Source organism: Castor canadensis, chromosome 13, assembly GCF_047511655.1.
Source record: "Castor canadensis chromosome 13, mCasCan1.hap1v2, whole genome shotgun sequence".
Lineage (NCBI taxonomy): Eukaryota > Metazoa > Chordata > Mammalia > Rodentia > Castoridae > Castor > Castor canadensis.
Window position 1 is genome coordinate 34,865,400 of NC_133398.1, and position 16,493 is coordinate 34,881,892.

The 16,493-nt window shown below is 41.9% G+C and overlaps 1 protein-coding gene across 4 annotated transcripts; it reads left to right on the forward strand.

The window, feature by feature from the left end:
* Positions 1-379: 379 nt before the first annotated feature.
* Trmo (tRNA methyltransferase O) lies at positions 380-15,972 on the forward strand. 4 transcript variants are annotated; one of them, XR_012440370.1, is made up of 6 exons: positions 380-510; positions 4,835-5,009; positions 7,472-7,629; positions 11,174-11,839; positions 12,795-12,933; positions 15,143-15,278. XR_012440370.1 is itself a non-coding variant. In XM_074051396.1 (6 exons), exons 3-6 carry the CDS (start codon positions 4,981-4,983, stop codon positions 15,400-15,402), a joined length of 1,113 nt encoding a protein of 370 aa, XP_073907497.1. In that variant the 5' UTR covers positions 388-510; positions 3,264-3,355; positions 4,835-4,980; the 3' UTR covers positions 15,403-15,972. The 4 variants fall into 4 exon arrangements, 3 of the variants coding, with proteins under 3 accessions (XP_020036399.2, XP_073907498.1, XP_073907497.1); XM_074051396.1 differs by lacking the exon at positions 12,795-12,933 and adding an exon at positions 3,264-3,355 and having other exon boundaries at positions 388-510; positions 15,143-15,972; XM_020180810.2 differs by lacking the exon at positions 12,795-12,933 and having other exon boundaries at positions 15,143-15,972.
* Positions 15,973-16,493: the final 521 nt, after the last annotated feature.

Consider the following 16,493-nt stretch of genomic DNA (forward strand, 5'->3'; position numbering starts at 1 on the left):
GATTCTTTTCTGACAAATCGTTTTATTACAGAAAAAGTGGAGAACACTGGGAAGTATAATCATCTCCCTGCCACTCAAGGACAACGCTAAACATGTCGCATCCAGTTCTTTTGCTATGTGATGAGATACATATCCTTTTTCTTTAAGAATCAGGCTCATTCGTTGGTCGTGCAGGCCGCTTATTAATAAATGGAAGGACATCTTTGCAAGTAAATCCTCATGCCAGGCTGCCCCTAGGAGGGCAACTGCAATGGCTGACAAACAGCTGGGGCCAGTCCGCTAAGCTGAAGCGCCCAGTTGAGACCGCCTACCTGCTGGTGCGCAACTCAAGGCGGGCGCAGTCAAGACCGCGCACGGAGCCGCTACTGCGCATGCGCCAGGCCGGGAAGCGGAAGTACGGTAGCAACTCGCGGGCGTCGCAGCGACCGGTAGCCATGCGCAGCTTGGAGGAGCAGGGGGCTCGGCCTATAGCGAGCTCGTGTGGGTGCGCGAAGCCGGCCTTGGAGACAGGTAACTTCTAAGAAACTGTTGGCGCGGCACTCAGGAGAGGCCTGAGCCCAGCAGCCGGCTTCGTTGCCGAGAGGGATGTGAAATGCGAGCTCTTAACCTGACGTGCGTCATTGGCCTACTTAAGGAGAAAGCGCAGGTCACGTGATCTGGCAACCACGTGATATGTCCGAGGCGGGCGTGATGACGTCATCTGACATGTTCGGGTCTTCGTGCAGGATCTTTACCGTCCGCCTAGTGTTGTTATGGTGGCCAGAGCAACCACGTGCTGTGTGAGGGCCTTTTCTCCTAGGGAGTGCTCCCTGCTACAGATTCGTGCCTGAGTGTATTCTTTCAGTTGATTGATGACTCGGTGTTACCTTGCTTATGTTCTAGAGGCGCTCAAAGAAGACTGGAAAAAATCGAATTGGTTGCTACTTAATATTTATGATAGCATATGTGTAACTGGTGAAAAGCAGGCATTGATTGATTTGGAGAAGTAGTTGATCAGTTATAGAGAGAATGTGTACAGCTGGAGTCATGCTGGTTAAGAATAAATACTATATGAGTGGATGCTGGGAAATGAGGAGGGGGGGAATCTTGGGGAGAGGAGGTACTTTTAGACCCAGCTTGAAAGATAAGACATAAGTCTGTGCCTCTTTACTCTCCTCCCCCTCTTTTTAAATTGTGCTGCGTGGAGATACATTGCGGCATTTTAAAAAGTTCTTACAATATATCAAATATTTCATACTTGACTTCACCCTCTCCACCATTCTCCTTTATCCCACCCTCCCCCCGTTTCTAGAATGGTTTCAACAGGTATCATTTTTTTCCATGTACAACATGTGAACACAGTATTTGCACTATTTTCACCCTCCCACACCCTAATATTTGCTCTTAAGAAGGAACGAATATATTTTAGAAACTAGAGGAAGCAAATGGAAGAAAACAAAAATAGCCTGCCATCACTCAGGAAAAAAAACTTTAATATTTTGGTGTGTACCTCGTATATGTGCTTCTCTACATACATACTAGGAAAATGAAGTGATAGGAGAGTCTCTGGGTTTTATGACTTTAAAAACATAAATTTAACAAAAATGCCAGGCACCAGTGGCTCATGCCTGTAATCCTAGCTACTTGGGAGGCTAAAATAAGGAGGATAGAGGTTCTAGGCCAGCCTGGGCAAATAGTTCCAGGAACCCCCCCCCCCCCCCCCCAGTCACCAAACTAACCAGAACAAAATGAACTGGAGGTGTGGCTTAAGTAGAGTGCCTGCTTTGTAAGATTGAAGCTCTGAGTTTAAACTCCAGTCCCATCATCGTCAGAAACCTTCCATGGCACTTTTAATTTTAAGGGGTTTTTGTGGTGTTTTGTTTTAGAGATGTGCTCCTATGTAGTTAACCAATTTCCTGTTGTTGCATTTAAGCTATTGCCAGCTTTCATTCTTTTAAATGAAAGTTCTTGAAACTGATGTCTTTGTATGTGTTCTAACTGTTGAACTTAAATTTCCTACAAGTTGCTATTATTACCTGGTCAAAGGTTGTGCTCATTAAAAAGTTTGTTGCACACTGCCACATTACAGGTCTAATATTGACAGTTAAGAACAGGCAGGAGCCAAGGCTCAGAGTCTTATAGAGCTTGGGGTGGGGAAGCTATAAATCTAAAGTGTTAGATGGAAGGGGGCTGTTCAGACTGGGGAGAACCTTGAATACCAGACTAAGAAATAGCAGTTTGTTAACAATGGGAATGTAGAAAGTTTAAAGTTAGGGTGGCATAACAAGGAATTTTAGGAGTGTGGAGGATTGGCCTAGTGTGTTTTGGCTAGAGAAGCCTGCAGTGGGGAGAGGAAATATAACAAGGGTAATTTAATAGTCTAGGTAGGCAGAGATGAAAAGAACCTGAATTTTTTTTCATAGCAAGACCTGTAGATAAACTTTGTATACAAAAAGCTCAACATTAATAACTTGCTGGGTGTTTTGATAGCATGCGCTTAATATGAAAATGAGGAAAAGGTCTGAGCAAGGGCTTTAAAAACTACTTCTGGTTGAGGACATTCTTTGTACTAGGTGCTTTACATACTTTTTTTTAGTATACTCTCAACTTTTCAAGGGAGGTATTATTCTTGTTTTATAGAGAGAAAGCCTAGATTTGAAGAGGAAAGCTAGTCTTGCCTAAGGGCATACAACTAGCATAGTGGACCTGTGTTGTTTTTATCTTTTTCATCTCCTGGTACCAATCCTAACCAAGCTTCTCTGAGGACCACTTCTCCCCCTTTCTCTTGCTGGTACTACTCTGGTACACCTCTGTCCCTTTGTAAGTCACTTTGTTAGAACTGTTGATTAATTTCTCCATCTCTGTCAGTGTACTGGAAGCCTTCGATGACAGGAACTGATTCTTTTCTGTGTATCCCATGCACGTAGTGCAGTACCTACCAAATGGTAGATGCTTACTGGTTTTGTGGGGGGAAGGAGGGAGTGGTTTTTTGAGATACAAGGCAAGAGGAAGGTCAGAATTCCTCTAGATGGACACTCTCAGGTCTCTGCTTCAAGTAGCATTTACACTTGAAAATTATTCAGCATTTATATTTCATAGCATTTATTATCCTGAGGAGTGTACACAGAATGTGTATGTTTCAGATATTAGAATATGGACATTTGACATACTGAGAGTAGTTCTAAGTGTTTAAAAGTGACGTAGTTGGAGGGACTCCCATGCATTTTCTCCTAAGTGTGCTTTCACTTCATTGCTAACCCCAGGTTATCTTGCTTATGTTCTAGAGACAGAAGATTGTAAAAGATGACATTTCCACTTACATTTATCATGGCATATGGGTAACTTGTGAAAAACAGGAATAGACTGACTTAGTGAAGTAAGTAGATCAGTTATAAATTTATAGGCCCCCCAAGTCTATAAAGAAAGATCTTTTCCTTCAGCTTAACCCAATGAGTGGCAATTGTAGACAGTTGAAAAATGTTTCTTGAACAAATGAAAACAGGACACAGGGATCCTGTTACTAGGTTAGAGGGTACTTTTTGGCAGTCTTTCTTCTTGACTTGTTGGGGGAGTTTAAACCCAGGGCCTCACGCATGCTAAGCACTTGCTCTACCACTGATAGACACCTCCAGCCATTTCTGATATCTTAGTGGACACCAGATCATTTGGGTCAGGGTCTTTTTTATCTTTAAGATGTTTACTAGATCTATTCCACAGGAGCAAGGATGAGGTTTAAAACAACGACAGCTACAAAAAACTAACCTAACAAAAATAATTAAAAAAAAATGTGTTTAGTCAGAAGAATGTGTTTAAATAGAACAAATGTAAAGCCATCAACACATGCACAATATGGATACATCATAAAATAACTTAAAATTTGATAATTTTCATATGGCTCAAAGACAAAATAAATGAAATACTATTTAGTCATACATGTACATGTGATAAAGTCAGACTAAGAAAGGAAGTGAATGGTAAAGACCAAATTCAGGCTTCTGGTTATCTCAGGGGAAGGACTGGTATGCAGTAGGAGAAAAGTAGTTTGAAAAAGTAGGTTGTTGGAGTGCTCTAGTTCTTGGAGTAGCTACTGGGACAGAGGGTTTTGTTATATTGTGCTTTGTCATTTATATGCTGCATACACTGTTTTATATGTATCAAATAAAGAGTTTTATATGTAAAAAGTAATGAAAGGTACTGGGAGGGCCAGGTTCTAGACTTACAGTCTCACTGCTTGTGCTGGTAGGATAGATTTAATGGAAACTGGAAATGAAAATCTAGAGTGTCTTTATATCACTTCTCTGAATAACTTAATAGGGCTCTTACACAATGTGGGGGGAAAATTATCTATAAATCCAACATGGACCAGGTGTGGTGGTATATACCTATGGCCCCAGCTATTCAAGAGACTGAGGCAGGAGGATCACTTGAGCCTGAAAGTTCCACACCAGCCTGGGGAACATAGCAAGACCCCTATCCCAAACAACAAAATTAAAAAAAAAAAAAATTGAGACAGGGTTTCATTGTGTTGCCCAGACTGGCCTGGAGTTATATAGCCTGGGCTGACCTTGAGCTCTGGATCTTCCTGGCTCAGCCTCCCAAGTGCTGGGATTACAGATGTGTACCAGCATGCATGGCCGCTAGTAATTTTTTTTTTTTGGTACTACAGTTTGAACTCAGGGCCACACATTTGGTAGGCAGGTGCTCTACTACTTGAGCCACTCTGCCAGTGAGTAATTTTTAGTATAATACCTAGTAGATTTTAAAACTATGAAATTAGTGCACTAGAGAAAGCATGTTTTCTACATCCTTTTGTGACCTTTTGACTAATGATTTGTTACCCAATTTTCTTCTGTAGGTAATCTTTTAACTGAGCCAATAGGCTATTTGGAATCCTGTTTTTTGGCCAAGAATGGTACTCCAAGGCAGCCATCCATCTGTAGCCACTCACGGGCTTGTTTGAGGATTAGAAAGAGCATCTTTAATAATCCCGAGCATTCCTTGATGGGCCTAGAACAATTTTCTCATGTTTGGTAAGTTACTTTATAGTCAGAAGTAGTACTTTGGGCGAGTACTTGGCCCTGAGTACAGTACTACAGTCGAAGCAACTTTGGAAGCTCTAATTGTGATGGATCCCTTTTGTTGGGCTGAAACCGTAAACCTCCTTTTGTCCATGGGCCATTATGCTGTCCTCTACACCAAGAGTCAGCATACTTTGGCTTGTGGACCAAGTTATGGCCTATTGCCTGTTAATTTTTGGGGATCACAGCCATGCCCATTATTTATGCTCTGTGTGTGGCTATGGTTGTGTAACTCTACTACAGTAGCCTCAAATCTTAAAATACTTACTGTCTGAATTTAAGTGTACTCTTCCTAAAAGCCAAAAGACCTCAGAAACCTGGGTACTGCTTGCTGTCATTTGGAATTGTGTCTCTCTGTCTTCCTCATCCCATCATCTCCATCTGAATTGGTCTCATTTTGCTGGTGGAGACCTCAAATTAACTGTTTTTTGAAATACCTTGTTTTTCATGGTAATTTGAGGACATGGATGAGAAAAACATGGGTGCTCTGACCTAGTCTGCATGATCTTGGTTGAATTATCTAAATTAAAAGCATTGCTGATATAAAAGATGCATTCAGAAGTCTAGAGAATTTTCTTTACCCCCCCTTTTTTCCTCCTCTCACACCCCTTCCCCCAGCACTCTTCAGAAATATTTTTAACAGTTTGATGTAGCTCCCACCAGACCTGACCTTTTTTCCTTTAATACACATAGGAATGTAAATGTTCACATTTAGAGTGTGTATTTGATTTAAAAAATGAAATATGTTTTCTTCACTTAACAGTGTGCATCATGGAGAGGGTCCATGGCGGTACATACAAATTTACCCTTTTTTTTTTTTTTTTTGGCAGTATTGGAGTTTGAACTCAGGGCCTCATGCTTGCTAGGTAGGCACTTTTACTGCTTGAGCCACTCCACCAGCTCTTTTTTGTGATAGATTCTTTTCAGATAGGGTCCTATGTACTGTTTCCCCTCCGAAGTAGCTAGGGTTACAGTCGTGAGCCACCTGTGCTCAGCCCTTGTTTTGCTTTAATAGCTGTCTGTTACTGCAGAATACCATGATTTGACCACAGCACTGTCAGCGGAGAGCTGTTTTGCTGTTATGACTAATACACATCTGTAATCAGAGCACTTGGGCAGTTAAGGCAGAAGGATTATGAGTTCGAGGCCAGTGTAGGCTGTATAATGAGTTCCTGTCTCCAAAATAAATAAATAAAATAAAATCAACTAACTTATATTTTCAATAGTATATGCAAATGACTTTTTCCCTACACAGTATGTTACTGGAGTTTTGCGTTTTTTCTGATAGGGGAAAAATAGTTTAGTGAGGCTCAGCCTCTTTTCCTATGATTGCTAGCTGTTCCTAAATCTTTTATGAATTGCCTATTCATGTTCTTTGCTCAGTGTCCTATATTGGGTTGTCCTTTACTTAGTGATTTATGCAAGAATAATTTACATACCATAGATACTAATTTATTATATGCAGCAAGCATTTTCTTTTAGGCTAACATTTGTAATACATGAATTTAATGATTTAATGAACTTAGATCTGTTACTGTTTTTCTCAGTGGCTTCTTGGGTTTTGTTTTTTTTTTAATTGTGTTTGGGAAGGCCTGGCCAAGTTATTTAACATTTTCTTTGTTTTTTGAGACAGGGTCTTAGTATGTACTCCAGGCTGGCCTCGAGCCTGAGGGGAGCCCACGTTGGCCTCCAACTCATGATGTTCTTTTTCCTTAGAAGGCTTTTTTTTAGTACTGGGGCTTGAACTCAGGGCCTTCACCATGAGCCACTCCACTATCCCTTTTTTGTGAAGGTTTTTACCAAGATAGGGTCTTGCTGAACTATTTGCTCAGGCTGGCTTCGAACCACGATCCTCCTGATCTCTGCCTCCTGCGTAGCTAGGATTACAGGAGTGAGCTACTGGCACCCAGCTAATGATATTCTTGCCTCAGCTTCTTGAGTGCTGGGATTACAAGTGTACACCACCATGTCAGACTAGTTATTTAATATTTCTAGGCTTGAATTTCCTCATCCTTACGATGAAGGATAAAATACACTTCTTAGGATTATTAAGATTACATGAAATTAGGTTCAAGCCCCAGTACCACGAAAAAAAAATTACATGAAATTAGTATAAAAATGACTTAGCATACTGCCTGGTAAACAGCAGGTACTTAGAAGTATTGTTTATTCAGACATATCTATTAAGTTCCAACTGTATGCAAGTTACTGTGCTAGGTGCAAAAGATGTAGAGGTGACTGTTTCTCTGAGAAAGGGGAATGGTGTTATTTTCTTCCTATTAGTGGATTAAAAATATTCTTTCTGTTAAAAAAAGAATCATTCCTGGGGGAGATTATATTTTCCTACCTGAAATCTTTATGACAAAATAAGTTGTGTCCTTTTCTTAATTGGTGGTTTGGTTTATTCTCAATAGGATTTTGTTTGTTTTTCACAAAAACGGTCATCTAAGCTATAAAGCAAAAGTGCAGCCCCCCAGGCTCAATGGTGCAAAGACCGGAGTGTTCTCCACGAGGAGCCCTCATCGCCCCAATGCAATAGGACTGACCCTGGCCACGCTGGAAAAGGTCGAAGGTAATCCTTTTATCTTCCTTGTCCCAGAAGTCTTACAAAACCAACCTAAAGTCCATGAACACCAGTGGCTGTAACTCCTGAGTATCCTAGACATTGAGAAACAACGATGACTGCAGGAATATTAGCTTGAAAGCATTATGAAATCAGCCTTGCAGTTTGTTCTCATCACCGTTTGTTTTTCATAGTTTTTAGCCATTCCTAGACTAAAACCATTAAGTTATTTATTATTTTTTTCTTGGTGGTACTGGAGTTTGAACTCAAGGCCACCCCCTTGAACTCTCTACTGCTTGAACCATACCCTCAGCCCTTTTTGCTTTATTTTTCACATAGGGTCTGAAGTTTTTGCCCAGGGTAGGTCTCAGACCGTGAACCTCCTACTTACGCTCCCCAAGTAGCTGAAATCGAGTCTTGCTCACTTTTTGCCTGACTGGTGTCAGACTGTGATCCTCCTTGATTTCTCCCTCCCAAGCAGCTAGGATTACAGGCTTGAGCCACCGTACCTGGCCATTAAGTTATTTTTCAAAAGCTCATAAATTTCTTAATCATTAGATTAGTAACCAGAGTTTCTCAGACTTGGAATGCAGGAAATAAAAAATGTTTAAAAAATAGTTGGCTAATTTTAAGTGCAACACACAGTAACTAGTTGTATATGCATATGTGTTAAGCAAGTAAGGGGTGGGATATAATTTTTTTCTTACATCCTGTGGACATGGATATGACTACAGTGTAGTCATTACCTGTGTTGTGTGGCAGGGACTTGGGATGAGTCACACTAAAGAATGAACTATCTGTCAGACAGTAGAGGTGCCTACGTAGAATACTGGATTGGTTTTAACTTTGTGTTCCTATATTACCTAATTACACATTTTTAGAAAATTTCTCATGCTTGAATCACTTTGATCCAAAGAATACATTTGTTAGAGAGGCAGAAGATGAAACAACAGGTAGACAAGGAGTCAGGAGACCATTCCAGGCTTCAGCATGCTTGTTTATAAAGTAGGCAAAGGAGAAGGACCTGCTCTCCCTATAACTCCACAGTGTGTGTGTGTTTGTGTGTGTTTGTGTGTGTCTGTATGTATTTTTTTTGTTTTTTTGAGGATCTTAAGAGACGAGCTCTCAGGGTATTCTTTAGGCAGTTGGGCACTAAATCAATGAGAATGGTTATTTTGCTTATTCTTTCCCAGAACGTAAACTCCTTTGTTGGATTATACTCAGCTGGTTAGGTCTTGGGTAGGTTTTTTAGGAACTTCAGTAGCTGTGACCCTTCTTACATTTTATCAGTTTGAAATGGCTTACCAAGTTTACTTACAGTACTGGAACATTTTTTGATCATTCTTGCAACCCACACATATTTTCTAGCTCTGAATATGTGCCAGGCATTGTTCTAGTGCTAGAGATAACAGTGGAAACCAAATCAGATAAAAATCCCTGCCCTAAAGAGTTTAGCATTCTCTTGGGGGAGGTCAAATCAGAAAAGGAAAAGGACAAACAGGAGAATCAATTATAAATAGTGCCCGGGTGGAAAACGGAGTGATTCCTTTTCTACCTAGGTGTTTTTATTTTTTTGAGGTAAGGTCTTGATCCTCCTGCCTCAGCCTCCTGAGTGCTGGGATTATAAGTGTGCCCCGCCATGCCTGGTTGGTCATGACCAACACTCCTATAATAGAAGGCAGGTTAATAAAAGAAGCTGGGTGTCAGTGGCTTATGCTGTAATCCTAGCTACTACTCAAGAGGCAGAAATCAGGAGGATCATGGTTTGAAGCCAGCCTGGGCATATAGTTCACAAGACCCTATCTTAAAAATACCCAGCTCAAAAAAGGGCTGGTGGAGTGACTGAAGTGGTAAGCACCTGCCTAGCCAGTGTGAAGCCCTCAGTTCAAACCCCAGTACCACCAATTAAAAAAGGTTCACAGAGAAAAAAAAAAAAATCACAGCATGGGAGTTACACACAAAACACAAGTTTCCTCATGAACTCTTACTGATGCTACAATGCCTACAGATATTATTAGGCAATCTAAAATTGGTGGGATATGGGCTATAGAGTGACAGTGTCTCAAAAAAAAAGTGGGGAGGGAGGAGGGGTCAGGGGAAGAGGAGGAAGAAGAAGAAAGTTCAAAATCGCCAGACTTGGTGTTGGGGCATATCTGTAATCCCAGCACTCAGAAGGCTGAGGCAGGAGGTTCAACCTGGGCTCCTTAGTGAATTCAAGACCAGACAGAGGTACATAGTGAGACAAGCAAACACACACAAAGTCCAAAAGCATCTATTTTTTTTTGGTAGTGCTGAGGTTTGAACTCAGGAGTCTCTCACTTGCTAGGCAGGTGCTCAACCACTTGGGCCACTCTGCCAGCCCTAGACTCTATACCAGTAGTAGGAAGTGGACAGCAGCTCTACAGGTGGGACAATAGGAGACTCGTACTTAGTATTTGGTAATGGTAGCATGTACAGCTTACTTGTTTGGGTCTTGATGTATATATTATATTTGTATTGCTGTGTAACAAATTGCCAGAATATATCAGTTTAAAGAGTACACATTAATGATGTATTTGAAGCATTGCTATCTTCTGTGGGTCAGGAGAATAGGCTTACCCTAGCTGGGTCTGTCAAGGCTGCATTTAAGTTTTCAGCTCTGATGAGTTCCTTTCTGGAGACTTGACTGGAAGAATCCATATCCACACTTACTCAGTTGTTGGCAGACTTCATGTTCTTACAGGCATAAGACTAAGGCACCAGCTTTTTGCTGTCTGTTGGCTGGAGGCCATCCTCAGCTCCTAAAGTTTGCCCACATTTCTAGAGGTGGCTTGCAGTTCCTGGCCACATAGGCTTTCCCAGCATGCAGAGTAAGTCTCTCAAATGAGACCACCAGCAAGCAGGAGTCTTATATGAAAATGTAATCACTGGAGGATATCACAACTCTTCTGCCAGATTCTGTAGATTAGAATCAAATCATACTTGTTGAGGGATTACACAAGGGCAAGAGCAGCAGGAAGTGGGGAAGAGGGGGCCACCTAGAATTTGTTTGACACAGACTCTAGGAAACCTTGTTGGTCCCTCAGTGATGTATAGAGGACTGTCATGTGTTTAGAACAGTTATAAGCATCAGTGATGCAAACATGAGTTGACCTCAACCTATGCTCAGGGCCTGCTCACTCACCGCCTAGGGATAGAGATTCCCAGCAGGCATTGCTATTCATGTGAAAGGAGATCTCTAGTGGTTTATATACAGACTCTTCTCTGGGACCCAGAAGGAATGCTTATTTCTGGCTAGAAGAGCCAGAAAGGTTGGTAGAAGATGTGTCCTGTGATAGCCTTGAAGAGCAAGTAGGAGTTTGACAGGTAAAGAAGAAGATGGGTTTTCAGATAGATGGAAAAGTGTAAGTTGACAGTAGGTATGGAGATCCTGGTGCGTGAGAGAAATATGAGCTCCGTGAGGCACAAACAGACCCTGTTGGGGAGAGGATTTGGGGTATAATTCTATCCTCCAGTTGTTTGCACTGTTTTTCACTGTGAATGCCGTTAAGAGAATTTTTTTTTCACTTTACAGGAGGAACTATATACCTATCTGGAATTGACATGATACATGGCACACCCGTGTTAGACATAAAGCCCTACATAGCTGATTATGACTCCCCACAAAATTTGATGGAACCTTTAGGGGACTTTAATTTACAGAATAACCAACATAAATCAAGGACTGTATCCCAGTCTTATAGCAAGACTGGCAGCTGTGACCAGCAACAGCTCTCAGAGTGCAATAAAACACAGTGCTACCATAGGACTAAGGAGAAGCCTAAATGTCCTAAAGACAGAGCTTCAGAAGAAAACTACCCAAAACACAGTGACACAACAGGAACCCATCGACCCTTGCCTGAGCACAGAGACATAGAAACAGATTTTGGTTTGGAATCAAGAAGTGATGAGAATCTGAGTGTGGCAAAAGAACAGCTTGGGCCACCTGGTCTGGAGAAGAGCTCTCCAAAGGAAGGTATGAAGAAGAGGCCAAGGAGCATGAAAGCCACCATGGACCTACAAGGAAGCAGTACAGAGAAACACCATGCAGCTCCTTCCTGCCCTGCCAGGATGACTAACAGGGCACCCTGCAGCATGGTTCCCGCCTGGGTGAGAGAAGCCACTGCAGCCCCCTTACAAGTCCGGTTTACTCCTCATGCAGAGGTGGACCTTGGGCAGCTCAGTTCAGGAGGTGAACCAGGTACCCTCAGTTTTCTAGTTTTGAATGAGTGATGAGCTGGGGGTTTTTTCTTTATTTTTGTGGTGCTGGGGATTGAATGCAGAGCCTCATGCTAGGCAAGCACTCTACCATTGAGCTACACCCACCAGTCCAAGAGGTGGGCTTTACTTACAATGAGATTTAGCCATGTTATCTCTGGGGGCAGTCATATGGAGTCAGTATGACTGACTTAAGACACAGGACAGTAAACTAGTATTTGGGCAACTCTATCATGTGGCGATTTTTGCTTTACAAACATTTGGTCAGCATGGTCAGTTTAGCATTTGTAGAGAACAGTCACTGCCTCACATGGTGGCCATGACTTACAGCCCCTTGTCTCCCTATTACGGTCGCCTTGGAGTTTTCAAAAAGCATTCAGGAGCTGAATTGTGATTGTTCTGTACTGAGGTGCACTCATCTTCTCATCTGTTTTACCATCTGACGAGAAAAATGTCACATTTTATTCTAACAGTCAGGAGGCCAAAAGGTGAGCCTGGGGGCACAGAGGACCCCAGGAGCACTTGTCCCTACTGGACATGGACTTTCCTGGAGAAGAGTGGCCACAGGGTCCTTTTGTGGAGCCCATTTAACACTTGGTTCTTGGCATGTTATTTGTTTTTCCTAGGTCATAGCAGATCTAGAATGAAGGAGGCCATTATTAAGCGGTGAGAATGGTCATGCCAGTAAGAAGTAGCCAGTTGCCAAGGAGATGGCAGATTTCCAAAAGGCAGAGAGCTATTCTTTGAGTTACCTCTCAGTAATGAGCCAGCACAGCCACATAAAGAGGGAAGTGGGCCCAGCATGGTTGTGCATGCTTATAATCTGGTACTGGGGAGGCTGAGGCAGGAGGACTGTAAGTTTCAGGTCAGCCTGGGCTTCATAGCAAGACCTTGTCTCAAAAAATCAAAACCAGGATCTACATTCATTTATTTTGTAGTTGTTCACTGAGCTTCTGGATACCAGCCACTGTTCTCTAGGCCTTTGGGCTATACCACTGAAGAAAGCAGATTCAAAAACCCCCACCTTCATGGAGCTTGCATTCTAATAGGGGTGGAGAGAAAGAGTCTAAAAGCAAAGTAAGCACATTACTATACAAAATATACAAAACCATTATATAATGTTAGATGGTGATAATGGTTATGGGAAAATGTAAAAGAGAATAGAGCCAGGGCCAGGGTATGGCAGTTTTAAATAGGTGGTCAAAGTAGGCCTCAGAGTTACCTATGAACAGAGGCCAAATAAGTGAAGGAGCTTGTCCAGGAAAAGGACATGCCAGCCTGAGGGACACACCCAAGGTGGAGGGTGTATGGCACATATGAGGTCACTGAGGAAGGGCAGAGTGGAAGGAGCTGAGGTCAGAGAGGCTACAAGGAGGGTATGAGGCCACCTGGGGTTTCATAGGCCATCATAAGGACTTGAGGTTTTTTCTTGGGAAAAGTGGAAGGCAGAGGAACTTGACTTCCATATTCCCAGAGAGCAGGTGGCCATTTCTGGGGTCAGATCACTGCCCAGAGTGGGTTATAAATGATTTCTGGGCTGTCACTCCTCAGTGTCAGGCGAAGGTGGGCTAGGATTCCTTAAATCAATGAATGCTTTCATTCTGTATCCAGAAAATGAAGGCTTAAGTAGCCATAGACATTAGATTTCCCCTGTTTTACAAGGAGGGAGAGAATGAAGATGACTAGATAGAAGGATGTTACTCTAACCTGAAAGAACTCCTCTTGATGGAAAAAGAGGACTAAGGTGGAGTCAGAGACAAATGCCACAACTAAGTCTAGAGATTTCTCCATTTCTTCCTCCCAGGGCCATGGCCAGCCCCTACCGCGGTCTTACAAATGAGGAAAAGGTATCCCTTCCTCTGCCACCTGTCAAGGCTTAGACACTGGTCTTTGCCCCATGTGCCAGCCTTGGTCAGGTGTCCTACACAGGGTACCACCTGCCCCTGTGGATGGTAGCCTGGTGGACAGGAGCAGTGATGTCACTCGAGGGCTGTGCTTTCTCATCATTTTCTTTGTTTATATACTTTTAATTAAAGTCCTGTTTTGTGTATGTGTGTGTGGCACTCGGGTTTTGAACTCAGGGCCTCAGCTTGCTAGGTAGATGCTCTTACCACTTGAGCCACTCCTCTAGTCCTTTCCTTTGTTTAAAAACAAAGTTTTTGATGTTCAAATTAGTCTCTATTTAAAAAGTTTCATTCAGCACTGTGGACAGTTGGAGGGAGGAAGTTCAGCTGTGAAAGTATTTTGTGATGTTAGAAAGGAACACTGCTAGTAGGAACCTTATGTTCCACTTACCTCTCGTCTTGAGATTTACTGCTGAATGCTATGGAAAGTTTTGTTTTTCTAACTACAGTGCAATGTGTCTGAGGTACAATATGCATTATTGATTTTAAATAAAAGGTTGAAGAGAAATTATGCAAAAACTATAGAACAGGGATTAACTGGTAGCAGGTGGCACATTGTAGAGCCAGTATAGAGACAAGAGATGACTTTAGAAATTTCATCAGCATCTGGAAGAGTGAAAGGGGTTGAAAGGAGGGGAACTGGGCTGGGTGTAGCCCAGTGGTACAGCTCTTGCCTAGCATGTATGAAGTCCTGGGTTCAATCCTCAGTATCAGGAAAAAGAAAGAGGGGAAGGGGAGAGAAAGAAATGAAGGAAAGGGGAAAGTGCCGAGGCTAGCCTGGACCACAATTCTCCTATTTTACCCTTCCCACCTTAGCTGGGGTGACAGACATGCACCATCATATCCAGCTTTTTCCATTAAGATGGGATCTCCCAAACTGTTTTGCCTGGGCTGCCCAAGAACAAAATGATGTTCCCATCTCAGCTTCCCTCGTAACTGGGAATAGAGTAGATGACAGGTACGCATCACTGTGCCCAGCTCTCTCTTGTTTCTTGAGAATACTGACACTGTCATGTGTTTCCTTGACTATGTGCTGAGAAAAAAATGACAAGAAATTGAATTAAAGTCTACACTGATTATAAAAAAAAGTGGCATTTTGGCTGACAGAAAATGAAAGCTCACCTCCTCCTATTGGGAGACTAATAAAAATACTACCATGATTTTTTTTCATTCAGTAAAATAAAAATTTGAGGGATATACAGTTAAATGACAGTAAATACCACTTGATGGTGACAGCTTCTGTAATGACAGAATAGATTTTCAAATCCTGTTCATTTCAAGTGATGTGTAGAAAGCCAACCACATTCTCCATATTGAAGCTTACTGTAGGGAAACTTGACTTGTGTGATTTTGAGCACTAACTTCTGTTTTTCTCATTACAGATGTTGTTCAGACAGCATTTAAATATTTTCAATCTGCAGAGGAAGCAAAGAATGCCATTGAGGCTGTGCTGAGAGCCGATCCTCGGTCTGTGTATCGCCGAAAGCTCTGTCAGGACCGTCTATTTTACTTTACAGTAGACATAGCACATGTCACTTGCTGGTTTGGTGATGGCTTTGCAGAGGTTCTAAGGATCAAGCCAGCTTCTGAGCCCATTCAGATGACAGACCCTGAGGAGTCCTTGGTGTCTCTGGGATCTTAAGGAGCCTTCATCGTGTCTTTGAGACAGCCTTCTTGACCTCCAAATGTGGCTTCTGGGTTTTCTGTTTAAGCTATTATGTTCTTTGCAGAGGATGCAGTACTTGTGATCTCACTGCTTTGATTGATTGGGGCCATTCAAAATACTTATTTAAAAATGTACTTAATGAACTTACAAAGCAATATATAGAGTAGTCACCATATACTTTTTGACTTGCATAGAAGAATCCAAAGGTGACACTGTGATTTCTAAAAGAAGCTGATTGTTCTTGGCATTTAATAAAGTTAAACAGAGATCATTCTAGCAGGGACTTTCAAGTTAGAACCAATTTGCACTGGTCTTTTTGTCTGGAAGAGAGCTGTTTTATTCTAAATCAAACTGAGTTACAATCTTAGGAGACTAGCAAAAAACAAGCGGATATAGAGATCTTTAGCAATTCAGAGATTTTGTGTCTCACACACACACACACGCTAATCTATATTTAATTCCAAGATAAAGACTGAAAGATTTCTTTGAATGTCCTTGTATCAGAAAAGAAAGTCACCTAAAAATTAAAGAAAATCATTACTCGTTTATTTCTTATTAATGGAGAACTACTATGGGTTGGGTTTTGGTGATGACCTGAGATGAGCAAAATGCAGCTCTTGTTGTAAGTCATGGTTTGTGCAGGATGTAAAGCATAAGCAAGTTAGCATTACAGTCATAGTTTGTGCAGGATGTAAAGCATAAGCAAGTTAACATTACAGTTTGATAAACAGTAATTGACTCTACACAGTTCCTGTGCCATGTAGGAAGCAGTTGTAAGGGTATATTGCCTATAGGTGATTTTAATGAGGTGATCTGAGATAACTGAAGTTTTATGATCACCATAACCAAATTCAACACCTGTCAACATGGCACAGGCTTTCCTAAACACAATTATAGATCCTAGAGCTGATGGATCATGGTTTGGAAGTGAACTCCACTTCCCATGGCCACTTGTGCAGTCACTTGTGACTGATGACATTGCACTCAAGCTGAACTGCTTTGTAGCTGTTATCTTTGAAGTTACTCAGAATGTCTTAGGGAAATATCTGCAATTTGACTTTTCTAAA

Excerpts from the sequence above, each read along its gene's own strand:
- Trmo (XM_020180810.2), top strand. The coding sequence starts at position 435 with ATGCGCAGCTTGGAGGAGCAGGGGGCTCGGCCTATAGCGAGCTCGTGT. Across the intron at positions 5,010-7,471 it reads GAACAATTTTCTCATGTTTG|GATTTTGTTTGTTTTTCACA; the intron begins GTAAGTTACTTT and ends TATTCTCAATAG. Across the intron at positions 7,630-11,173 it reads CACGCTGGAAAAGGTCGAAG|GAGGAACTATATACCTATCT; the intron begins GTAATCCTTTTA and ends TTCACTTTACAG.